Source organism: Saccopteryx bilineata, chromosome 5 (assembly GCF_036850765.1).
Source record: "Saccopteryx bilineata isolate mSacBil1 chromosome 5, mSacBil1_pri_phased_curated, whole genome shotgun sequence".
Taxonomy (NCBI): domain Eukaryota; kingdom Metazoa; phylum Chordata; class Mammalia; order Chiroptera; family Emballonuridae; genus Saccopteryx; species Saccopteryx bilineata.
Genome location: NC_089494.1, coordinates 159,689,950 through 159,716,759, shown reverse-complemented (window position 1 = coordinate 159,716,759; position 26,810 = coordinate 159,689,950). Strand labels below are relative to the sequence as shown.

The 26,810-nt window shown below is 40.8% G+C and overlaps 1 protein-coding gene across 5 annotated transcripts in view; it reads right to left on the bottom strand.

The window, feature by feature from the left end:
• Nucleotides 1–749: 749 nt before the first annotated feature.
• FAM107B (family with sequence similarity 107 member B) overlaps nucleotides 750–26,810 on the bottom strand; it is a 281,121-nt gene continuing 255,060 nt past the window's right edge. For 4 of the 5 annotated variants that reach the window (XM_066280686.1, XM_066280689.1, XM_066280688.1 and 1 more), the window contains 3 exons: nucleotides 21,696–21,879; nucleotides 4,338–4,488; nucleotides 750–3,368 (listed from right to left, as the gene is read on the bottom strand). In XM_066280686.1, coding sequence (XP_066136783.1) covers nucleotides 3,252–3,368; nucleotides 4,338–4,488; nucleotides 21,696–21,879 — 452 coding nt within the window. In that variant the 3' untranslated portion in view covers nucleotides 750–3,251. Of the gene's footprint in view, nucleotides 3,369–4,337; nucleotides 4,489–21,695; nucleotides 21,880–24,106; nucleotides 24,126–26,810 lie in introns of those variants that run through there. The other variant, XM_066280687.1, reaches the window with a different exon arrangement.

Here is a 26,810-nt window from a genome sequence, read left to right as displayed (position 1 = left end):
ATTATAATAAACATATAGTACGTTCCAATGAAATGAACTGACTGCCTCAAAATTGTCACATTGAGAAAATGCATAGTAAATCCAAGGATAATTCAAATAATTTTTGGAACCTGTCTTCTGTGCTAGCCTTTAGAACTCAGGGCATAACCTTAGAGGTAGCAAATCTTTATTGCCCTAAGTAGATCTGATTTTCAAAAAAGAGTCCAAACATACTAAGAATCGATGATCAAGCTGAGGAATAATTTGGGCTTGAAAAATTAAAGAAACTGAAACCTCCAAACTAATTTAACCAACAGAATAATGAAATCTTGTGCATATCTTCCCCAAGTGACTTCTTTGAGGAAAACATTAATTTAATTGCATAAGCAAAATAATTTTATGGTCACACTTGAGACATGCACTAGTTTACAAGCACTAAAAAATGTTCCTTCCCAAAATATATCTCCCACTGTCCTACCAAGCTATCTAAAATTAAGAATACTTTGTACTGCAAGACTGACAGCTGCTGCTAATATACCATAGATTCTATGGGAAATATAGCGTAATACCTTAGCATGAATTTGACACAATAAATTGTCAGTCTTGACTGACACAAGGCAAGAGGACATAACTGATTTGGAGGCAAGGCTGTCAAGGAGCACGGTCACCGAAATTCCAGAACCATCTTCTGATCTTTAAATTGAAGACAGCCCGCCCACCCCCATTCAGTTCCAGACATCCATTTCAAACACATCAGACAAACACAGCTGCATGGTCCAAGCATGTGGTGATTTTTATTAAGAATAACTTTGGTTCTAAGAATTCCACCCTCGATTCTGTAATACTTTCCATTAAAAACAATTATACAAGAGCAAATACAAAAAATATTAAATTATGAAAACAAACGCATTAAGGCTCCCTTTATATATATATTATATACACTCAAACAAGTCAAGATTTTTCAGAGTAGAAGAATAAAGTCAACTGTAGTCGCTTAGAAAGCAACACTACTTTACTACTTGGAGACTATAAAATACTGAACTAGTTATAAGAAAACCAGAGTGGGAAAATTGAGCCATATTTGTCAAAACGTGGCTCAAAGCACAAAACTGCTCGGATGTTCATGAGTCCTAGGGGTTTGGACTGTACAGTGTAAAGTGTGTGTGGGAAAGGCTTTTTAAACTCAGGCCTGTGAGCTAAACTGATCTGCTGATTTCAAAGAGCTTCTCTACGTGTACCTTCTACAGTTTAGTTGTAAGACATCACTGTATGCTATTTACAAGTCTTCTTTTGGCCAGACCTTATACTACTAACTACAAATAATGCTGCAGACTTACGAGTAAGACTGGGAGGGAAATACTTTTGTAATTTATTATTTCCCCAGGGAAGAATGAATTCTAAGTTCTAGGAACAGAAATGGTCCTTCTAATGGAGCCTATCAAAGCCCTTGAGAATTGTATCTAGTGGCAGAATTACTTCAAGGACACAGGACCTAATGATCTTCTATGCAGATATAGGCTATGTATGGGCCAGTCCTGAATCATCGTTTTACAAATCACACTATTCGTCCATATGCACAAAGAAATAACTCCGGTCAAGGTGCAATCAGAAATGTACTTTCAAGATGATCAGTTAACATGCTTTCTTCTCTCAAAAGGAAGAGTGATGGAAATATTAGTTACCATTTTATCCTTCAAAAGCAAACTATTAGAGAGCAGTATCTTAAGCATCTTCCATTTTATTGCAGTAATACTTGCTGAGGAGAGAAAGCCATTCCAGGTGGAATCCACTTATTCTCAAACTAGCAATACACGATCACTGTATTTATGTGAATCTTGTTCACATTAGGACTGAATATAAGCCTAATCGTCAACGATGAAAACTACAGCATTCCCACAGAAAACCAATTTCTACTATGCTTATTAAGAATTCAAAAGCTCAGAATCCAGCTTTCTTCGAGCCTTGAGAAGAATGGTAAGAAGAGCCTTCACTGTAGAAATTACTGGCTGAACTGGACCTACGGGATTCTGCCTAAGAACTTTGCTGTTACGGGCAACTTGGGCTTCACTCTGAGTAGCTTGCTGACTAGAGTGTGAAACTAAGCACTTGGCTCTTCCTGAGATGCAGTACAGTAGTCATTAATGTCATCGTATCAACAGCATCATCATCACGAAGGGAGTGAGAAAACAGTCTTTCTTCTCAAGAAAAAAAAAGGCAAAGAAATGGGTGATTATTTCTCAGAAATTTTCAGAGCTTGGATTTCAGTAACACTGAACACATACAAATGCTATGAGTCTTCCAGCTAGGCCTCCTTGAGACCATCTACATTTGCTTCACATTAAAATACCAAAGAACTCCTCTTTTCTACGCTCCCAAAGGGAGCATTCCCCACACTGCTCTCCGAAGGAATCAAAAGATCTGGACCCTTTACTTTCGACACTGAAGTTGAGTTATGTGGACTAGCTTTTATCCTCCAAACGATGGGAAGATTATTTCATATAAAAGGACTAGCTCAGCAAGAAATATAAAAAAACAAACAAACTAATAGTTATCAAAGCAATAGATGAATTTATATAATGTGTCTTCTCTGAACCAGAATGTTACCACGGAGCATAACTAAAAGGAATTAAAATAAGATCAAGGTGGCTGTTCATATCTTTTTGTTTACATATGTTTGTTTACATACTTTTTAAACCTTTTCATTCTATTGCTGTCAATAAAGGTAATGTCTGTGCTCACCATTAACACCAACATTCTCAGGTGTGAATCCTAACATAGGTAAAAGTATAAATTAAATTTAAAAAAACTGTGGGCTCTCAGAATTGATGAATATTGGCTGTAACAGAGCAAATGCATTTCTGTGCGATCTACACTATGTGATAGATAACTAAAGGAAGAATGAAACACACTCTCCTTAGGTTTTAAAAGAAAAAAGGCTCTGTGCCCCACTAAACTTGGATCAGAAGAAAAACCAAGTAGTGCAACTCTCAACAATTTATTCCAGTGTCCTCTTCCTCTTTTTGTTGTTTTTTGAAAGTCTCTGAACACAGGTCCACATCCCAACTTAAGTGCTGGTCAATGTCCTTTGTTTGGCGAATAGGAATTGCAACTGTCACAGGTAATTCACCCACCCACATTGTAGGTGAACCAAGACCAAATCCTTTTTTAAGCAACAACTCTCCGCTGGCTGGGGTGCTCCCAGGGGCTCTGCCCCAAGAGCGGGCGTTGAGGAGGCACTGCTCACAGCTTCGGTGCAGTCTCTGAGGCGCGGCCTACGACTCCTGGGCTTGGGCCACTTCTTGGCCCGTTCTCCTAAGATTGCCTTTAACCTTCACAAACTCTGGGGCGTTTTCTTGCTCTTCTTGCAGTTTCTGCTTCTCAAGTTCAAGCTAAATAAAATTCAAAAGCAGGAAAATTATTAACAAATTAAGAGGCTTTTCAAAACACTCCTCTTTCCTCAGTCCCTAATGACTGTTTCCCAATGGAAGAGATCCTCTCTTGGTCTCCAGTGAGGGGTTGATATTTATTTGTGTTATCTCCCAGGGTCACTCCGCTCAGGAGCAGCCGATGAGGTTGTTACTATAAGCAATACCAAGAGATGACAAGAATCTAAAACTCAAGGGTAAGACAAGCTCTTGAGATCAACACAATTGTTGTCCTGCGCTCTCAGTGAAGTTAAATTTCACTCACTTGTTTGAGCTCCCAACACTGCTATGAATACAGTGAAGGCCCCTGGCTTTGGCTGCGCCTCCTGAATCTCTCCCAGGTCCTTAGAATCCTGGACTTGACCCTGAATGCATTTCAGCCCATTTGCTGACAGTTTGCCTCACTTTCCTTTCATGGCATATACATTTACATCTGACATGTCTGGTAAATTCTGCTGGTTAAGACATTCTTATTTTTCAGGACAAAAAAAAAAAGACAACTTGTAAGTCGGAGAAAAACAAATACCAAATCATATCTCTTATATGTGAAATCTTTAATACAACAACAACCTGTGAAAGCGGAGAGTGGAATGGTAGTTACCCAGGGCTGGAGGGGGGAAGTGGGAGATGTTAGCCTAAGGCTTGCAACTCATAGATAAATAAGTTCTGGAGACCTAAGACACAGTACAGTGACCGCAGACAACCAAACTGTATCAGAAACTTAAATTTGTCAAGAGAATAGGTCTTAAGTGTTCCCAGCTACAGAAGAAATGATAATTATGTGATGCAACAGAGGTGTCAGCTAAGGCTACAATGGCCATCATAGTGCAATATAAGTGTACCAAGTCAGTGCGCTGTGTACCTCAAACTTACAGTGTTGTATGACAAATGTAGCTCAATAAAAAGGACCACTTTCACTTCAGTCACCCTTACCTGCTCCAGCTTCTGCTGCCGTTTTAACAGTTCTATTTCCAAGTCAGATTTCTTCTTCTGTGCTTCTTCTTCCTTCTGCTTTATTACTTGATCTCGTTTTCTCTTTTCCATCACCTTCTGCAGTTCTGGCTTATTCTGAGGGGCAAGACCCCTGTAAAACAAAGCATTAATAAAATAAAACAGTTATACTCTAACGAACACAGCTTTCATGAATAGAAATTTAAGGCATCAGCCACAGATAAGGGGTCTAATGAATTAGTATGATTGTGACCCCTTGACCCCTACTACCCAACACCAGTGGTCTCAGAAATCCATGAGCATGAAAGAAAGGACAAGAACACCTCCCAAGAATAAACAAGATACCCATGCACTGAATAAAAATGGACCTGAGTGCCAGGTGCCGTGCTCTACAAAAGAGGCTAGTGGGGTGATGGGCTGGGGAAGGTGGGGGGCAGCATGCTCATTCAATGTGACAACCACCCAGATGGACATGGACATGGAGATGACATGGCTTCACCAGAAATTTAAACAGCAAAATGGCCAAAGTATCAGGTTTGTAAGAGTTATTGCATGTGTAAAGGCACATCCAAGGTTACATCATTACTAGGGGCCATGTCCACAGAGGAACTCTGACCTCCCCTCCCCCAGCTCCCAGTGATCCCTGTGGCTGAATCATTTCAAATGTGTGGTTGACTATTGACATTAAAGGAAGCCTGACATTTTTAAGGGATAAGATAGGCTACCACCTTTTCAAATAGAGAGAAACAAAACCAAAACTTAGGCCCTAGCAACACTCCAACCAAGAAGTCTGTGGCAAGGCAAGGGAAGATCACTCCCTAGCATTTCAGCCAGTCTCCACTGGCTCTTATGTAATCTCCCCTTGATATCAGTATTTACTAAGAGCATTTAAAATAAAAATGAGGCCCTGGCTGGTTGGCTCAGTGGTAGAGCATCGGCCTGGCGTGCAGGAGTCCCGAGTTCAATTCCCGGCCAGGGCACACAGGAGAAGCGCCCATCTGCTTCTCCACCCCTCCCCCTCTCCTTCCTCTCTGTCTCTCTCTTCCCCTCCCGCAGCCAAGGCTCCACTGGAGCAAAGTTGGCCCACACGCGAAGGATGGCTCTATGGCCTCTGCCTCAGGCGCTAGAATGGCTCTGGTTGCAACAGAGAGGCGCCCCAGATGGGCGGAGCATCACCGCCCGGTGGGCGTGCCAGGTGAATCCCGGTTGGGTGCATGCGGGAGTCTGTCTGACTGCCTCCCCGTTTCCAACTTCAGAAAAATACAAAAATTTAAAAAAAAAATGAAGCAAACCCCCAAACTAGAGAAGTACTGTCAATCTCAGGAGCAAAGGATATAAGTGGTGGTTATCAAATTCACACTCATGCATTCACCGATGGATGTACTTGACTGAACAGTAATCCGTGCTTTTCTGGGCTGAAGGAAGCGAGCACGGTGAATCAGCCTTCCTACCACTGTCTGGCCTTGCTGATGAGGGCTGCCAGTCTGTACATCGGGGATGGCTGCCTCGATGGTTACTACTCCAACTACTTGAATCAAGTAATGACACTAATCAACTAGTCATCTGAATAACCGTTAAATGATTTCCAAAATGTGTGCTCTGGTTATAAGAATCTCAACCACACACTTCTCTCATTTATCTAGTTATAATCTTAGATAATTCTGGCATCTCTCCAAGCTACATATTTTTTTAAATTGCAAAAAAATTTTCATTTGTTTACAAAATAAAGACCAGTGTATTTCATCATTGAAGATAAAGGACACATAGTCAAAATAACAGGTCTCCTCCTGATTTTCATTAGCAAAACTTTTGTTAAAAAAAAAAAAAAGGAAAATATTAAATTCAACCAAATTCTAGTGAAACAAAAGGGACAGGACACTTTATGACTGAATTATGCTTTCACAGTAACTATAATTATATGAGGGGGACAGAAATAGAGACCAGCTTTTCTGGTAATTAAATCTTTAATCAGCATGATAAAAGTTACTGATGGTATTGTGTTCACAACAAACCTAAGGATCATTGAATACAGGAAAATTTGTTTGTAAATAAACTGATTCGAGACCCACTCAGCTTCATGACTACTAAAGAGTCTTATGACAGTATGGACAGAATTAAGGGACTTAAATTTTAGGATTAAGGATTTAGCTATCTGCTAAATGTCAAACCTTTTTTCCCCCTATATTTTACAGGCAAGATTAATTTCAACCATTATTAAATTCTTCTGGATTACACAGAAGCTACTGCACAAACTATGATGTATGACATGCTGAACTGACATTCCACTGCAATATATGAATGGATTTAGGTATTCATTTTCTATTCAAAGATTTTATACAACAGTGGTACTGAGATAAAATATTCAGTAACAGAAAGCTTAGGAAATGGTGCCTATATGACAAATGTTCTGAATTTGTAACAGTTGAGAAGCCATACAAATTTAGTTAATAATTTATAGTAGCCAATCACTTAATCTGTGCTGACTGGAAAAAGTCAAGCTAGCACTGCCTGTATGGTTCTGAGTATAAAATAGTCAGACTGAGGAGAGAAATAAGTTTCTCCAAATTTCATAAAAACGATATCATTCTGGGTATGACAACAGTTGATTGTCTTTAATCAATTCTGATATATACAATTAACAAGTACATTTGACACCTACACAACTGTGGCTTCAAACTACTCACAACCAACAGTCCTGAACCTGCTTGCTGCTGTGACTATAATAGTGGGCCAAACCAATTTTTAAAATTACTGAGTGCTCCCTGCATAAAAATAGATTAGGTGACATATACATATATAAAATAAAAAGTGAGCTTGACCAGGCGGTGGCACAGTGGATAGAGCATCGGACTGGGATGAGGAGGACCCAGGTTCGAGACTCCAAGGTCGCCAGCTTGAGCACGGGCTCACCTGGTTTGAGCAAAGCTCACCAGCCTGGACCCAAGGTGGCTGGCTCAAGCAAGGGGTTACTCGGTCTGCTGATGGGTTGCAGTCAAGGCACATATGAGAAAGCAATCAATGAACAACTAAGGTGTTGCAACGAAAAACTGATTGATGCTTCTCATCTTTCTCCGTTCCTGTCTGTCCCTGTCTATCCCTCTCTGACACTCTCTCTGTCTTTGTAAAAAAAAAAAAAAAAAAAAAAAAAAAAAAAAAAAAAAAAAAAAAAAAAAAAAAAAAGTGAGAGCACACCCGAACTCCTCTTTTTAAACAGATCTTTGAAGCACTATTTAACACTATTCTATATGAACGGTGGCCCTGAAAAGTGTACAATGTAGAGGCCCTGCCCTCATGGACCTAAAGACACCAGAGTAGTTGAGGCTCATCCATACCTTCTATACCTCTGCAAATAAAGCTCTTCCTCATTCTTCTTTACAACTGCACAAGACATCACAGTACAGAAGAGCCATAAGTTTGCCACTCTCATATTGATATGAATTTAGGTTGCTTCCTGTTGTTGCCTATTAAAAGTATCAAGACAATGACCTTCCTTGTACATTTACATTTATACTCATATAAGTATTTCTGTTGGCTACATTCATAGATATAGCATTGCTGGCTAAATACATTTTACATTTTGATTTTATTGTCAAACTGCCCTTCAAAAAGGCCATTCATACCTTATATTTCTACCACCAGTGATGAAATATACAAGTTTTTTTTATTTAAAAATTTTGTTTTTGCCTGACCAGGCGGTGGCGCAGTGGATAGAGCATCGGACTGGGATGCAGAAGGACCCAGGTTTGAGACTCCAAAGTCTCCAGCTTGAGCGCAGGCTCATCTGGCTTGAGCAAAAAGCTCACCAGCTTGGACCCAAGGTCGCTGGCTCCAGCAAGGGGTTATTCGGTCTGCTGAAGGCCTGCGGTCAAGGCACATATGAGAAAGCAATCAATGAACAACTAAGGTGTCGCAACGAAAAACTGATGATTGATGCTTCTCGTCTCTCTCCATTCCTGTCTGTCTGTCCCTATTTATCCCTCTGACTCTCTGTCTCTGTAAAAAAAAAAAAATTTTGTTTTTAATTTATTGTGTTGACATGGTTTTAGGTGGCCCACTCAATATAACACCCTCTACACACTACACATCATGTCCCCCATGCCCCGTACAAAGCCTTCCATTCCCATCTCACCCCCACCGCCCTCCCTCCCCCTATCTCCCATCTCCCCTTTCCCTCTGAGAATTGCTAACCTGTTGTCTGTATCAATGTGTTACGTACATATAATTTGGCTCACCCTTTCACCTTCATTGATCCTGTCCCCTTTTCCCCTTCCCTCTTACAGCTGTCCTGTGACCCTGCCTCTGTTTCTATTTTGTTCCTCAGTACATTGTGTTTATTAGATTCCACATATAAGTGAGGTCATATATTAGTCGTTCTCTGCCTGGCTTATTTCACTTAGCATAATAATCACCGGGTCCATCCATGTTGTCACAAAAGGTAAGATTTCCTTCTTTTTCATGGATGTGTAATATTCCATTGTGTAAATGTACCACTGCTTTTCTATCCACTTGTCCACTGACAAACACTTGGGCCATTTCCAGATCTTGGCAATTGGGAACCATGCTGCAATGAACATGGCAGTGCATATCTTCTTTTGAATTAGTGCTTTGCTGTTCTTAGGATATAATTCTAGAAGTGGGATAGCTGGATCATAAAGCGGGTCCATTTTTAATTTTTTTGAGGAAACACCAAACTCTTTTCCACAGTGGCTACACAGAAGCGTTGGTGGTATAGTGGTGAGCATAGCTGCCTTCCACAGCGGCTGCACCAGTCTGCATTCCCACCAGCAGTGCAGTAGGGTTCCCTTTTCTCCACACCCTTGCCAGCATTTGTTGTTTATTAATTTGTTAACGAAAGCCCTTCTGGCAAGTGTGAGGTGATATTTTTTTGTGGTTTTAATTTGCATTTCTCTAATGATTAGTGACATTGAGCATTTTTTTCATATGACTATTGGCCATCTCTATGTCCTCTTTGGAGAAGTGTCTATTCAGGACCTTTGCCCAATTTTTTTTTTGTTTGTTTGTTTTGTTTTACAGGGACAGAGAGAGAGTCAGAGAGGGATAGATAGGAACAGAGAGAGAGTCAGAGAGGGATAGATAGGGACAGACAGGAACGGAGAGAGATGAGAAGCATCAATCATCAGTTTTTCGTTGTGACACCTTAGTTGTTCATTGATTGCTTTCTCACATGTGCCTTGACCACAGGCCTTCAGCAAACCTAGTAACCCTTTGCTCAAGCCAGCGACCTTGGGTCCAAGCTGGTCAGCTTTGTGCTCAAGCCAGATGAGCCTGCACTCAAGCTAGCGACCTCGGGGTCTCGAACCTGGGTCCTTCCGCATCCCAGTCCGACGCTCTACCCACTGCACCACTGCCTGGTCAGGCTTGCCGAATTTTTAATAGGATTGTTTATCTCCCTAGTGTTGAGTTTTACAAGTTCTTTATAAATTTTGGTTTTAATGCCTTATCAGATATATCAGCAAGTATGTTTTCCCATTGCGTGAGTTGTCTTTTTATTTTGTTAATGGTGTCTTTTGCTGTGCAAAAGCTTTTTAGTCTGATATAGTCCTATTTGTTTATTTTGTCCTTTATTTCACTTGCCCAAGGAGATTTATCGGCAAAAATATTGCTATGAGAGATGTCTAAGAGTATACTGTCTTCTTCTAGGATTTCATGGTTTTTGTGACTTATATTTAAGTTTTTTTTTAATCTATTTTGAGTTTTTGTGAATGCTGTAAGTTGGTGATCTAGTTTCATTTTTTTGCATATACCTGTCCATTTTCCCAGCACCATTTATTAAAGAAACCAACTTTACTCCATTGTATGCTCTTACCTCCTTTATCAAATATCAATTGACCATAAAGGCATGGGTTTATTTCTGGGTTCCCTGTTCTGTTCCATTGATCTGCAAGCCTGTTTTTATGCCAGTACCAGGCTGTTTTGATTACAATGGCCTTGTAGTATAGCTTGATATCAGGAAGTGTGATACCTCCCACTTTGTTCTTCATTTTCAAGATTCCCGAGGCTATTTGGGTTGTTTTCTGGTTTCATATAAATTTTTGGAATATTTGTTCTAGATCCATGAAGTATGTCATTGGTGTTTTAATAGAAATTGCACTGAATATGTAAATTGCTTTGGGCAGTATGGACACTTTAATGATGTTAATTCTTCCTACCCATGAAGACAGCAAATGTTTTCCACTTTGTATCTTCCTTGATTTCTTTATTCTTTTAGTTTTAATTTTACTTATTCATTTAAAAATTTTATAATATTTAGAAAATTAAATTGAAGAGGGTGGCATTAATCAATAAGAGTACATAGGTTTCATGTAAATATCTCTATAGCACTTGAACTGTTGATTATGTTGTGTACCCATCATGCAAAGTCAAATTACTCTGCTCACCACATACTTGCCCCTCTTTACTCCCCTCTCCCACCCACCTTCCCCTTTATTCCTCCCCCCTGGTAACCACTTCACTTTTTTCTATGTCCATGAGTTCTGTTTTATATCTCACCTATATGTGAAATCATATAGTTCTTAGCTTCTGACTTACTTACTTCACTCAGTATAATGTTCTCAAGGTCCATTCCATCCATGTTGATATAAATGGCAATATGTCATCATTTCTTATGGCTGAGTAGTATTCCATTGTATATATGTACCACATCTTTATCCAATCCTCTATTGAAGGACACTTTTATTTTCACTTGGCCACTGTGAATAATGCTGCAATAAACATGGGGGTGCATGTGTCTTTACATACCACTGTTTTCAAGTTTTTTGGGTAGGTACCCAGTAGAGGGATTGCTAGGTCATAAGGTAGTTCTATTCTTAATTTTCTGAGGGACCACCATACTTGCTTCCATAATGGTTGTAAGTGTTTACATTCCCACCAGCAGTGAATGAGGGTTTCTTTTGCTCCATAACCTCTTCAATACTTGTTATTACCTGTCATGTTGATAATAGCCAATCTAACAGGTGTGAAGTGGTATCTCATCATAGTTTTGATCTGCATTTCTCTAATACATAGTGAAGATAAGCATCTTTTCATATATCTGTTGGCCATTTGTATGTCTTCCTGGGAAAAGTATCTGTTCAGGTCCCCTCCTCTTAATTGGATTGTTTGCTTGTTTGTTCCTGAGCTTTGTGAGTTCTTTATATATTTTGTATATTAATTCCTTATTGAAGCTGTTGCTTGTGAACATCATCTCCCATTTGGCTGGCTGCCTATTTGTTTTGTTGTCAGTTTTTCCTGTGAAGAAGCTTTTTAGTTTGATATAGTCCCATTCATTTATTTTTGCCTTGACTTCCCTTGCCTCTAGGGTTAAATTCATAAATTGTTCTCTATGGCCAATGCCTACTATTTTATTACCTGTATTTTTTTCTTCTATATAATTTATTGTTTCAGATCTTAGACCTAGGTCTTTGATCCATTATGAATTAATTTTTGTGCAGGGGACAAGGTGTAGTCAAGTTTCATTCTTTTGCATGTGGCTTTCCAATTTTCCCAGCACCATTTACTGAAAAGGCTTTCTTTTCTCCATTGTTTATTTTTGGCTCCTTTGTCAAAGATAACTTGTTCAGTCTGACCAGGCGGTGGCGCAGTGGATACAGCATCGAACTGGGATGCAGAGGACCCAGGTTTGAGACCCCAAGGTTGCCAGCTTGAGCGTGGGCTCATCTGGTTTGAGCAAAAAAGCCCACCAGCTTGAACCCAAGGCCCCTGGCTCCAGCAAAGGGTCACTCGGTCTGCTGAAGGCCCGCGGTCAAGGCACATATGAGAAGGCAATCTATGAACAACTAAGGTGTTGCAACGCGTAATGGAAAACTAATAATTGATGCTTCTCATCTCTCTCCATTCCTGTCTGGCTGTCCCTGTCTATCCCTCTCTCTGACTCACTCTCTCTCTGTAAAAAAAAAAAAAAAAAAAAAGATAACTTGTTCATATATTATATAGTTTTATTTCTGGGCTCTCAATTCTGTCATAAGGATGTGGGCGGGGCTGCAATCACTATGGTGGGTGGAGCATGTAGTAAGGGCATTACTGCTTTAGAAACAGTGATCTCAGGCCTCCAGGGTCCAGACGTGGAGCACCTATGTTCCTCAAGGGAGAGAGTAGCTCTGGAGAGCTACCTGTGGGGGTCTGTCTCTGCACTCTCCATACCATGAGGTGAGGGAGGCAGGATCTGGGAGGCAGGGCAGCTGCACTTTAGGTTTCTCTGTCTCTGCCAAGTACGGGCTGCAGGCAGACCACAGGAACACTGGCCGTGACCCTTCCTTCTGTTACCGCTTTGGTTTATTATCTCCCATGTCCCTCAACCTCTCCGCTCCTCCCGGCAGAAGGAAACCCAGTCACTCGGGCCTCTCTCCTCTCTGGACCCAAATGGGAGTGCATCTTATCTTCTGCCCCCATTTTCTACCCTTCCCACCTTTAGCCCATTCAGTGTGCAGATCTTTCAGGCAAGCCTGCGAGCCCAGCTGGAGTTGCTTCAGTGCATTATAACTGTTCAATTTGTTGAAATTTCCAGGGGAGAGATCAAGAGTACTTAACCTCTCATGCTGCCATTACTCTGACATCATCTTCCTCGATTTCTCTTTTCAATGTCTTATAATTTTCCAAGTATAAGTCTTTTACTTCTGGTTAAATTTATTCCTAGATACTTTATTTATTTTGTTGCAATAGAAAATGGGATTGTTTCCTTAATTTCTCTTTCTGGCAGTTCATTATTGGTGTATAAAAATGCCTCTGATTTCTGAGTATTTGTTTTATATCCTGCCACCTTGCCAAATTCATTTATCAGGTCTAGCTGTTTTTTGGCTGAGATATCAGGGTTTTCTATGTACAGTATCATCTCATCAGCAAATAATGATAATTTTACTTCATCTTTTCCAATTTGGATGCCTTTTATTTCCTCTTCTTGTCTGATTGGTGTGGCTAGAACTTCCAGAACTATGTTAAGAGTAGTGAAAGGGGGCACCCATCTTACTGCTGATCTTATGAGGATTGCTTTTAATTTTTGCCCATTGAATATGATGTTGGCTATCAGTTTGTTGTATATGGCCTTTATGTTGATGTATGTTCCTTGTATTCCCATTTGGATGAGAGTTGTGATCATAAATGGGTGAATTTTATCAAATGATTTTTCTGCTTCTAATGATATATGATCATGTGATTTTTATCCTTCATTTTGTTTATGTAATGAATCATGTTTATTGATTTGCAAATATTGTACTAGCCTTGCCTTTCTGGAATAAATCCCACTTAATCATGATGTATGATCTTTTTAATGTATGATCTTTTTAATGGCTGGATCCAGTTTGGTAATATTTTGTTGAGAATTTTAGCATCTATGTTCATGAGGGATACTGGCCTATAGCTTTCTTTCTTGTAGTGTCTTTACCTGGCTTCAGAATTAGAATAATGCCTGTCTCATAAGATTAGCTTAGAAATCTTATATTTTTTGGAATAGTTTGAGAAAGATATGTGTTAGTTCTTCTTTGAGTGTTTGGTAAAATTTGCCTGTGAAGACATCCGGTCCAGAACTTTTGTTTGCTGGGAGTTTTCTGATAACTGTTTTTATTTCATTTGTTGTCATCAGTCTGTTCAGATTTTATGATTCTTCCAGTTTTGGAAGATAATATGTTTCTAGAAATTTATACACTTCACCCAGGCTGTTCAATTTTTTGGCATGTATTTCTTCAAGTATTTTCTTAGAATCCTTTGCATTTCTGCTATGTCATCAGTTACTTCTCCTCTTTCATTTCTTTTTTTTTTTTTTTTGAATTTTTCTGAAGCTGGAAACAGGGAGAGACAGTCAGACAGACTCCCGCATGCGCCCGACCGGGATCCACCCGGCACGCCCACCATGGGGCGACGCTCTGCCCACCAGGGGGCGATGCTCTGCCCATCCTGGGCGTCGCCATGTTGCGACCAGAGCCACTCTAGCGCCTGGGGCAGAGGCCAAGGAGCCATCCCCAGCGCCCGGGCCATCTTTGCTCCAATGGAGCCTTGGCTGCGGGAGGGGAAGAGACAGAGAGGAAGGTGCGGCGGAGGGGTGGAGAAGCAAATGGGCGCTTCTCCTGTGTGCCCTGGCCGGGAATCGAACCCGGGTCCTCCGCACGTCCTCTTTCATTTCTAACTTTATTTATTTGGGTCCTCTCTTTTTTTCTTGATGAGTCTAATTAAAAGGTTCATCAATCTTGTTTACCTTTTCAAAGAACCAGCTCTTGGTTTCATTGATCTTTTGTGTTGTTTTTTAGACTCTGTAATTTATTTCCACTCTGACTTTTATAATATCCTTTCTTCCTTCTACTTCCTCTGGGATTTATTTGTTATTCTTTTTCCAGTTCTTTTAGGTGCAGGGTTAGGCTGTTTGAGCTTTTTCTTGCATCTTAAGGTATGCCTATAATGCTATGAATGTTCCTTTCAGGACTACTTTTGCCATGTCCCATAGATTTTGGGTTATTTTTGGTTCATTTTCATTTAAGCCAAGAAAATTCTTCTTTGGTCTCATTGTTAACCCATTCATTAATTAATAACATGCTATTTAGCCTCCAAGTATTGAATATTTTTTAGTTTTTCTATTGTAATTGATTTCTAGTTTCATGCCATTGTGGTCAGAGAAGATGCCTGATATGATTTCAGTCTTCTTAAATTTACTGTGTTTGTTTAATTTGTTTTGTGTCCTCACATGTGGTTTATCTTAGAAAATATACCACATATCTTTATCTTAGAACTTGAAAAGAATGTATATTCTGCTGCTTTGGGGTGAAATGTTCTGAAGAAATTAATTAAATCTAGTTGATTTAGTGTGTATTTAAGGCCGCTGTTTTTGTTGATTTAATACCTGGAGGATCTAACCATTGATGTTAGTGAGTGTTAAAATCTTCCCTACAATTATTGAATTGCTATAGATTTCTCCCTTTATGTCCATCAAAATCTGCTTTATATGCTTAGATGCTCCTATATTGGATGCATGAATACTTGCAATGGTTATAGCCCCTTGTTGGGTTGCTTCCTTTATCATTATGTAGTAACCTTCTTTGTCCCTTAGTATAACCTTTCTTTTAAAGGCTATTTTGTCAGATATAAGTATTTTACCCCAGCTTTTATTTACTTATTTTTTCATTTGCATGAAATATTTTTTTCCATTTCTTCACTTTCAGTCCATGTGTAACTTTTATACTGAGGCAGGTCTCTTGTAGACAGCAAATACACAGGTCTGGTTTTCTTATCCATGCAGCACAAACCACTGAATACATCCAGTGGCACACCACCTTCGCCTCTACTCTATATGCACTCAAACCCATAAAAGTTCTCCTCACCTGGGAAAACCGAGCGAGAGGCAAGGCTGACGCAGACGCTAACAGAACATGCTTCCCTGCCCATGCAGCCAAACATCTCCTGGTCTTTTTTTTTTCTTAGGGTGAAGGGAGAAGGTGCATTTTTATTTTAAACCCTTGATCTTTAATCTTGGAATATTCTGGTCTGCCCTACCTTGTCTACTTTTGTGACTGAACCATTTCTACCTGCATGGATTCAAATGCAAATACTTTGATATCTATTTCCCGTATTTTTCCATGTTGCACAGCAATGAGTATTTATTGAGGAAATGTCTATCCAGCAAAACATGCCAAATGAAGTTATGATGATCAACTGAAAACACAGGAAATAAAAAACTCTGATTGAAATGTGCAAGACAAAGAACCAGTTTTAGAAATGTGTTTGATTAGTTGGGTATGCTGTATTTGCCCTCCACAAAAGTACTCCTGTAGAGAAGTGAATCTAAATTATATTAGAAATATTTTTAAACACTAATCATTGTACTTAAAAAAAAGTTGCCTCTTGAAATCTGCCCTTCTTATGCTATTGTGATCACCTATAGAAACTGAGAACTTTCTAAAAATGGTCTTAATCAGACCTTGCGGCAAATTGTGACCAGACAGAAATATAAACACTTTTAACCTGACACTTAGCTGGTCCAAAAGATAGCAAATAGAGGAGCAGCATTATATTCTTAAAGGAGCTTAGATCTCAGAGTTAGAAAACCTATGAGTAGAATATTTGTTCTCCTAACTGGGGACTTTACTTTTATCTTACGATCACTAAGAAGTAATTCATAAAACTCTTTGACCTAACTGTTACAGGGCTCTACAGAAAGCCTGTTCTGTGTTGATCTCATTTCTGTCCTCTCTCATTTCCCTACCCCCTTTATAACTTTTACTATTACTATATTTGCTCCATCTCTGCCTTTAATTTAAACTGCCTTTAATTCTATGTTTATTTCTACCCCTTTTATTCCAAAAAACTACTGTGAGATCTTGAGAAAATTCCTTAGCCTATTATTCTGAGTTTTCTATTATTAACAAATCAAAGTAGGGTAACCCCACAATAACACCTCAGGTCACTGGAAAGACCATTGGATTAGATAATATAAAATATGGGAAGGCCCTTTACAAATTATATAAAGTAAAATAAATATACCTTCATAATGGTACAAACCAGCAATCAAGTATGATTACCCTTTAACCAAACATACAGTGTGTCTGTAAAGTCATGGTGCTCTTTTGACCGGTCACAGGAAAGCAACAAAAGACAATAGAAATGTGAAATAAAAGGAAAACCCTCCATTTCTGTAGGATGATGTGGCAGCATGTGCGCATGTGCAGATGATACAGTGTATACAGCGAAGCAGCCCACTGCCATGCAGGTCGAGATGTGGGCGGTACAGAGGGAAGTTCAGTGTGCTCTGTGGCTCGCTAAATTCGAATCCGTGACCAAAGTGCAACATGAATATTGGTGCATTTATAACGAAGTGCCACCACATAGGAATAACATTACTTGGTGGGATAAGCAGTTGAAGGAAACCAGCAGTTTGGTGGAGAAACCCCGTTCTGGTAGCCATCAGTCAGTGACGAGTCTGTAGAGGCTATACGGGATAGCTACCTAAGGAGCCCTAAAAAATCTGTGCGTGAGCCCACATCGAACTGCACTGAATAGGTATGAAACTGGGAGAGTTTTCCTTTTATTTGGTGCAGATTTCACATTTCTTTTGTCTTTTGTTGCTTTCCTGTGACTGGTCAAAAATGCACCATGACTTTACAGACACACTGTATTTATTATGGATGTGAAATCACCCTACTTGCTGGTATTAAAATTTAGAAATAAACACCTAGTCTGCAAAATGTATATGGGATAGAAGATGAATAAAAGAAACTGCTTGAGAAGTTTCACTCTAAAACCAGTTGTACTTCCAATAAGAGGACCCTAGCAAACTAAGATTTTTACTTTGAGAAACCTGAAGACATAGGATAAGATAGTCATTTGACTTTGAAATCTGTGTTTTTTCTTTCTTTCTTTCTTATCTTAAATGTACTTCTATGGCCAGACCAGAACTTTTTAAAGAAGGAGGAAAAAACAATAGAAATTTCCAGATGACACATAGGAAGGAAAGATGTGGGACTAATTGAGCACTTACTGTATGTTAAACATTTTAACACATATTTGCACACGCTATTATTTACTTTCACTTTTGTAAGAAAGATATTTTTATCTCCTACTTTATATATGAAGAAACATCTCAAGAAAGGGGAACTTGCCTGACCAGGCAGTGGCGCAGTGGATAGAGCATCAAACTGGGATGCAGAAGGACCCAGGTTCAAGACCCCGAGGTCGCCAGCTTGCGTGAGGGCTCATCTGGTTTGAGCACAAAGTTCACCAGCTTGGACCCAAGGTCACTGGCTCCAGCAAGGGGTTACTTGGTCTGCTGAAGGCCCGCGGTCAAGGCACATATGAGAAAGCAATCAATGAACAACTAAGGTGTCGCAATGCGCAATGAAAAACTGATGATTGATGCTTCTCATTTCTCCGTTCCTGTCTGTCTGTCCCTGACTATCCCTCTCTTTGACTCTCTGTCTCTGTAAAAAAAAAAAGGGGGGGGGGGGCTTGTCCAAGCTCATAAAGTCATTTCTCTCTGACCTCAAGGCCCACATCCTCTCTATCCCAGGGCACCTGAGGGAACACCAGCACTTTCCTGAATTATCTGAGCTGGGCTTGCCTAAAGAGTCAACTGTGCAAACAAGTTGCACTCTGGAGAGCATAGCCCAGAGGACAGAAAGAAGGGTGTTCCATTTTCACAGAAAATGCCTATTCCAAAAAAGTTTGGAAATGGATTCAATTGCACAAACCTGTTTGTTTTATAGATATAGGACCCAAGCTGTTAAATAAATTTTTTGCAGAATAATTTGTAGCCAATAATTCAGAAGACAAATTATTCTGCCAGTTGTGGTTTTACTTTTGCCCACTCCATTCTGACTTGGAGTCTTTTCAGAGATATCATAGAAAACAAGTAAACAAACAACAAAAAAACACCAGTTTGAGTTAGAATGGTCCTCAGAGATCAACTAAGTCCGCTACTCCCATTTTACAAATAAGGGAACTGAGGTCCAAGAGGAAAAGACAATCAGAAAACCATTTACCAGTAGTTTAGAAAGCCATTTAGCTATTCTCTTTTCAAGTATAATGAACTTTCAATCTTTCCCCCCAAATGGAGACATTTCCAGGCAGGATCGTCTCTAAATTCTGTGGCTTATTTAGGAAACTATAGTCTTATTTTGCTTTGGGTACGATAATAATGAATCCACGTTTTATTTTGTTTGGTCTTTTTTAACAAAGACCAGTAAAAAAAGCTAAATACGAATCAGAAAGGTTCAAAGTTGCATTCAATTTCTAAGCTTTAATCCAGCACTGGGGCTGAAAGGAAATAAGTCATATTCCCATAATCTAGAAGGAGAATACACTTACAAAGAGTTCCTGGGACAGGAGTTCTGGTAGAGGGCGAGCTGAGAAGAACTGCTATAAAAATGTCCTCTCATTTCCTTTAAAATAACTTTAAAAATTTTAAAAATTAGGCCTTCCCTCTAAAACATGACCCTAATGCTTAACTTCACCTGCATATCTTTCAGTTCAATGGGTAGTACCAGGGCTAGCAAAGAGTGTGTGGATGAGTGATCTATCAATATATTAGTGTTTTTCAACCGGCGGTACAGGGACTAGACTGCCAAAAATTTCGTGCCAATTCGCAAAACAGTTAACCACCCTGACACTGTATGAAGATTATAAACCCAATGATCTTAGTGGAATTCGCTTATGCTCAGGGTTATTTCTGCCTTATCAGTCCCCAGAGTAATTCCCCTATTTTCACCAGTTGCCAAGTGTAAAAAGTTGAAAACCACTGACTATATAGTCTCACAATTCAGACCAACAATTTCATTTTGAACGTCTAAAAAACAGTTCCAAATGAAGCTTAACAGATCTTAAATAAAGAAGGCAACCTTGTGGCCCTGGCTGGTTGGCTCAGTTGTAGAGCGTCGGCCTGGCATGTGGAAGTCCCGGGTTCGATTCCTGGCCAGGACACATAGGAGAAGTGCCCAGCTGCTTCTCCACCCTTCCCCCTCTCCTTTCTATCTCCCTCTTCTCCTCCTGTAGCCAAGGCTCCATTGGAGCAAAAGCTGGCCCAAACACTGAGGATGGCTCCATGGCCTCTACCTCAGGCGCTGGAATGGCTCCGGTTGCAATGAAGCAATGGCCCAGATGGGCAGAGCATCGCCCCCTGATGGGCATGCCGGGTGGATTCTGGTTGGGCGCTTTTGGGAGTCTATCTGCCTCCCCACTTCTCACTTCAGAAAAAGAAAAAGAAAAAAAAAAAAAAGGAAACCTGGAAACCTTATGTCCTAATAAATAAAAATAAAATAGCTTTGTACCTTCTGCTCTTCCAGTGTCCTGGCCCTGAACAGCATCACTTAAAAAGCAGAGTACTACAACCCAACATCCAAAATTATTTATAACACAGGGGGAATTAACAAATGATTTACAAAGAAAATAAAAGATAAATGTTTTGCTCCTCTCAATAATAATAAATAATACTACAAATGACAACAGTGATAATTAAAATGTTACTTAAGAACAAAGAAGAAAAGAGTGTGTTGGGGACCGAAAAATAAACAGGCTATTTTGCAATTTGGAGTCTGGGGCACAGAGGTGCTGAGAGCTGACTGTAAGCTGACAGTCTGCCCAACCCCCCACCTCACCTGCCTGATTAAGTTGCAAAGGGTTGTGCTTCATTCAGTACTTGCCCTGCCTACCCATGTTCCCCTGAAGGACTGGAAGCTAGTTACTTCTTTGTGTAAAGTTAAGATAGTGGGGTTTTCTGCACCTGGTGGTTTTCTTGTGTTGCCTTGGAAATGTGATTGATTTGCTAATGGCCCACCTTGCCCAGTAAATAAAGAAGGATGTCTTTCTGAGGGCAGCCATGTTTTGCAGCTCAGCGGAGCGATAATTTTACTGCTGGCAAGAAGCTGTGGCTTCCTCCCAAAACCCATCTTATATATGTCTTTAGTTCTTTGTCTATTTTCATTTAATTCGCACCGTTCTCGCTTGGGACCCTGGAATAGACTCGTCGCGTGGGTCGCAACAAGAGGGCTCTCATCTATTTGTTAAGACTGATGTGGGCCTTAGCCAGCTGGCTCAGTGGTAGAGTCAGCTTGATGTGTGGATTTCCTGGGTTTGATTCCCGGTCAAGGCACACAGAAGAAGTGCCCATCTGCTTCTCCACCATTCCCTTCTCTCTCTCTCTCTCTCTCTCTCTCTTCCCCTTCTGCAGCCATGGCTCTGTTGGAGCAAGTTGGCCCCAGGTACTAAGGATGACTCCATGGCCTCTGCCTCAGGCGCTAAGAAGATCTTGGTTGCTGAGCAATGGAGCAACACCCCAGATGGGCAGAGCATTACCAGTGGGCTTGCACAGTGGATCCCAGTCAGGGAGCATGCAAGGAGGGTGTCTCTGCCTCCCCTCCCCTCACTGAATAAAAAAAAAAAAAAAATTAAAATAAGTAAATAAAAATAAATACATTTTAAAAAGACTGAGGTGGTTCTAGAGACTTCAACCTGCTACTCAAAAATGCCAATGCAGACAGTATTTACATCTGACTCCCACATATTCACATACACAGGGGGAAATTCAGAATGTTTACAAATCTAAGAAATAGTGTATTTCTCTGTGACTTAGGACACTCCCTATTATTCTTAGTTCAGACCCTTCCACCCAAATTTTAAAATCTACATCCATTTGAGAAGGGGACACAGAACTGCAGACCTCTGAATAGCACCACCTCCTGCTGGCCTCACTCCACCGAGGGACATCCTGGCCCAAAATGCCAGAAGGAATAAGGAAGCTTCAAATATAGTCAAGAAACAAAAACTTCTTTCAAGCCTTAGTAAACATAATTAAAATTAAATTTAGCTACCTTGCAAGTCCAGAGAACAACTCTGCTTGGGAAGCCATCTTACCTTTTCTGATTCATAAGAAGTTCTCTGTGAAGATCTTGGTGGTTGCGGGATGTTTTGATGGGATTGACAAGTTTTTGAGGTCTAATGAGTTCAGGATTGTCATCTTCTATATAGTCTGGCTCGGCCATGATGTTTCTTGGAATGAGATAGGAGTCCTTAAGGTCAGGATCCTCAAATGGACTGTCTGAAACAGAACGATAAAACTCATTTGTGGTCCTTTTTCTTTTCTTTTTTTTTGAGAGAAAGAGAGAGAGAGAGAGGGAGAGAGGGAGAGTCAGAGAGAGAGACAGATAGGGAGACAGGAAGGGAGAGAGATAAGAAGCATCAGTTCTTTGTTGCAGCTCCTTAATTGTTTGTTCACTGATAGCTTTCCCATATGTACCTTGACTAAGGGGCTACAGCAGAGCGAGTGACCTCTTGCTCAAGCCAGCAACCTTGGACTCAAGCCAGAGACCTTGGGCTTTAAGCCAGAGAGCTTTGAGCTCAAGCCAACCACCCTGTACTCAAGCTGGTAAGCCCGCACTCAAGCCGAAGACTTCAAGGTTTGAGCCTGGGTCCTCTGCGTCCCAGTCCAATGCTCTATCCACGGTGCCGGTGCCACTGCCTGGTCAGGCGATTTTGTGGTCTTTTCTGAGATGATGTCTCACACAAATGCAGAGGCCAGTGTGGATGTGCACAGTGCCCTTGATGAGCACGTCATCCCCTCAGTCCCCTTTACTTCTTCACCCCAATGTTTTCTGGAGCTCTTATGTAGAATTAGCTGGGGAGTAAAGGAGAGAAAAGAACATATTGCTCTGTACTGCCTGTGACTAAAACAAATAACCCCTGAATCTGGCTCTGGTCATACCCTGAATTTCAGGTCACATTGGACACGTCCTACCACCATGTCTAAAGACCAGCTCAACCCACAGGTAGTGGGTGCTCTGTGAACATGTTACATTTAAGGAGATAGAAGAAAATAAATATTCATCGGGTGCCAGAGCTGCAAGGAAAAGGCTGGCTGAGCATCAAGCATGGTAGGTCCATCGGGCAGGTATCCTATTGCCATAGATACACCTCCTGGTTCTAACCCCACCCTGCTCCCGGCCCCCAAAGTAAATCTGGCAAACATTTCAAGACAATTAACACTCCATTTGATGCTTCTCTGTCCCTATGTGATGACTTTATTTTCCAAACCAAAAATCAGTTGCAGGACCTAACTATGCAGGCTACTTGACATAGGGCCTTCCTAGCAACTCTCTAAAGGATATGATGACTAATCCTCTTTTCAGTTCTCTGACCTTAAAGGGAGTGCTGATTCCATGTGAACAGGCTAACACCCAGGACTACCATCTCTCCCCCCTCTCCAGGGAAGTCTACAGAACTGCCATTTCCATGCCTGCAGGGCCTCATCAGCAGTGCAGATGTCATTTTGTCACAAAAGGCAGCCTAACAGAGGGTAACCACAGGTTTCATCTGTTCTCTGTAAGAGCTAAAACCACTTCTTTTCCGGTTTTGAGTCTCCGGGTCCAGCAAAGACCCAAGTCCTGGCACATGGCAGAAGCTGAATAAATGCTAAACAAAGTCAAATCTACAGTAAACAGAAAAAGTGAAGTGGTCCTCCATGAACAGCACTGCTCCTAGATGGAGAAAGGGCTCCATCTTTATTTCAGCCCCTGAAATCAAACATCCGAGGAAAGAGTGTGTGTGTTTACATATGGCACAGGGGTGACCAGAGGAAGGAACACGTGTGTGCTTCCAGGGACTCTGGCACGGTGAAGAGGGGCACTCAAAAAGAATAAATCCAAAACAACAACAACAAAATAGGTCCAGTGGCTATCAGCTACAAGCAGGAGTTTTGGTTTCAAAGTCATCAAGGATGTATTCCTGAATCCCGGAACTGTCCCAAAGCACTGCTGTATCCAATAAGAAACACTGTTCCAAGTGGCAACCAACAATGAATCATTGCTTTAGATATAGCACTTATGGGTATGTGATCACATCTGATCTTAGCAACAACCCTAAGAGCAGAAGAATTAAAATCTTCACTTTATACACAGTAAATCGGAAAAACAAAAACTAAATAGCTTGTCCATGCTAATGTTGCCAGTAGTATAAAGCTCAAATGAAAATGAATGTCCTCTGATCTCAAAAATCTATTTATATGTTCTGTCTTCCAAATTATAATGCCTAATATTTTTATAGAAAAATATTGTGAAAAAGAAGATAAACATGCATACTATAGAATAAATAATCAATAAAAACAGAAAAATTAGATGTTCATTGTTTATAGGTTTTAGGTATAACTACATTATCAAGGCTCAAAATTACGAAATAAAAATACACATATAAGAAAATTACACCAAACAGTCCTTAAATGCTACCTGCATTGATCTTTTAAATAACCTTTCACCAACTGAAGAATTACTAACCTTGCACATGCTGAGTCAGCGATCTCATCGTAGCTAGCCTAACTTTCATATACTGGCCCTCAGGAAAAAATGTTCCTTGGTTGAAAAATAAAATGTACCATACAAACCTCTGTGTAGTCCCAACTGTCTTTAAAAGCTAACAGCAATTTCATTTTAGTTAATCTTTAGACAAGAAGAGCTGTATACTTCCATAAAAGGAAGTATACTGCCCTAAACCATGGATAATCTCCATGACACCAAATCACTGCCTCCTAAAACCACCATACTGTGGGGGAGGGGAGGCTCTGTGAACACGTGGGAAAAGAGCATTCCAGACAGAGGGAGCAGCCAGCACAAAGATCATAGGCAGGTGTGCACCAGACGGTATGAGGCATAGCCAGTTTGTAAGGTCTCTGGCCTTTACCCTGAGAGATATGGGGAGCCAGCCATTCAGAGTTTTGAGCAGAAGAGTGACATCTTATGACTTGTATTTTTAAAAGATCACTCTAGCTACTGAGTTCAGAACAGACTGAAGCAGGCAAAGAAGAAATCAGGAAGGCAACTACTATAATAATGCAAGGGACAGATGGTTTAGACCAGGACGGCTACAGGGCAGGCTGGAGGAAAGCCTCCGGATTGCCTGCAGGACTAGAGATGGGTTATAAAAGCATAGAGGAACCAAAGATGACAAAGTTTCTGGCCTGAGCAACTAGGAAGTTAGCGTTTACCTCCCGGTGGTGACAGCGAGAAGGCAAAGCACTCAAACCCTGGGTAATGACTATTTCCTTTGTCTTCCTGAGTGACCTCCTCAGTCCCTCACTTTGCCTGCTCCCCTCCTCCGCACCACCATTCCCACTAGTCCCACAGGTAGAGGCAGCACAAGACCCCCCCACTTCTGGTCTTTCCTGAAGGTCAGCACCAGGGTACAGACACGTCTTGGTCCCTGGAGCCACAACGTGGGTTGAGCTTTGAGTGTGCAGAATGAAAAGGCTTCAGTTCTTAGTTTAGGAAACGAGTTTTAGCTTGGGTTATTATTTTTTTTTAATTTCTCTTTGGATTTAGTGTCTAGTAAGTCCTTCTTCCATAGGGCCAGTGTAGTAAGATGGACCTCAGCCTGTCTCCTACCTGGAGAGCACAGGTGGGTGGGCGCTGGAGGAGTTCTGCTGTAAATGAAAGCAGACATCTCCCTTCCTTCCTTCTCACTGGTCTGCCTTGCAGTTGGGAAAGGGAGCATAGAAGCCCCCGGGTCTGGGTCAAGTATGCAGATTTTAAGCCTGCCTATTGCCCAGACTGGAGTCTTTGTACCCCTCATGCAGTAAACCACATCAGGTCCAGGAAAGGTTATTTAATAAGGAGGAGCTCAAGTGACCAAGAGTAACCTCTGTCACTGTGTACATACAGGCTAGGGAAGGATCTAGGAGCTGGTTCTGGCCACTTCTTAGTGACTTTCCGCCCTGAAGCCATGACCAACAAATGGCAACCATCACCTAAATGACCTTGTTCAACTTTCTTCCCTTTGTCAACCATGTTCCTCACTGCCACCAAGGCTGGGAAATGCCACTTTGATCCTAAGAGAGCTCTTCCATGTCACAGATCCTATCCTCCGACTGACTGGAAACAAACACTCCCTGTTCCCTGTGTCTGCACACATCTCTGCCTTCCTCGCCTGCACCTCTGCACACAGTTCCCTGCAGCAGGAGTGCTGGTCCTCTTCCTCTCCACCCCTGGACTGCCACAGCCAACTCTCACTCACCCCTTCAGATCCAGATAAATGTCGAATCTTCCACAAAGCCTACCCTAATTTCCCAGGTGCAATTAAGCGCTCCGACCTCTAAACAGCTGCGGAATTTTCTTTGTTCCCTTTTCCTAGTATTCACTGATCTCCACCTTGTATTATAGCAATACAGATATAAATCCTATTGTCTCTTCGCTGCAAAGACCGTGTCTGGTTTGTATTCACATTCCTCAGATCCCTTGGAGGGAGGGATGTGAATACTTAGGTAAGTAACCGAGTCACAGTTAACTACCAGTAGAGGGAGCTCATGACCTGCTGAGAACAAAGCAGCAGGCCAAACAACTGAAGGTCGAGCTGGGAGGACCTGCCAGTTTTCCTCACTGAGCAGCAAGTAATACAGAAGCCTGAGAGAAACAATGAGATAGAAATGCCTGGAACTAAAAGCACTTTGTAAGTGGTTATTATTATTACTACAAGAAACATTCTTCTAGAAATAAACATGAAGATATTCTTGTCATATTCATTCCTCTGGTCAAGCAAATGATACAGAAAGTAATTTTTAAAGTATGAAGTCAATGAAGAAAAACTAATGTTGACTCAGTGGCAACAGAAAGAAAACTGGCTTGAGATCTTGGACAAAGCTTAATACCTTCTCTGACCCTCAGTTGTCCAATGTGTTAAAATGAATATGGCTGTAAGAGCTGGCTGAAATGTGGATGTGAGTTCCCTGTATCATCCCTGGCACATCTGTGAAAATTCAATCAGTGGATGCTACTATTAGTCAAACTATGGGAGGACCAAAGCCATCCGTATTTTATTTAACAGTCTAGGAAATCTTATACACAAAACTCTAACTTTCTAGGCCTTGGTTTCTTCAAAAATATAAAAGTTCAAGTAATGACCACCAAGTCATCTCACTAAGATTCAATGGTTCTAAGATCCATTGGTGCTACACACATTAAGAACCTTCTGGAAAGTTTAAAAATAGTC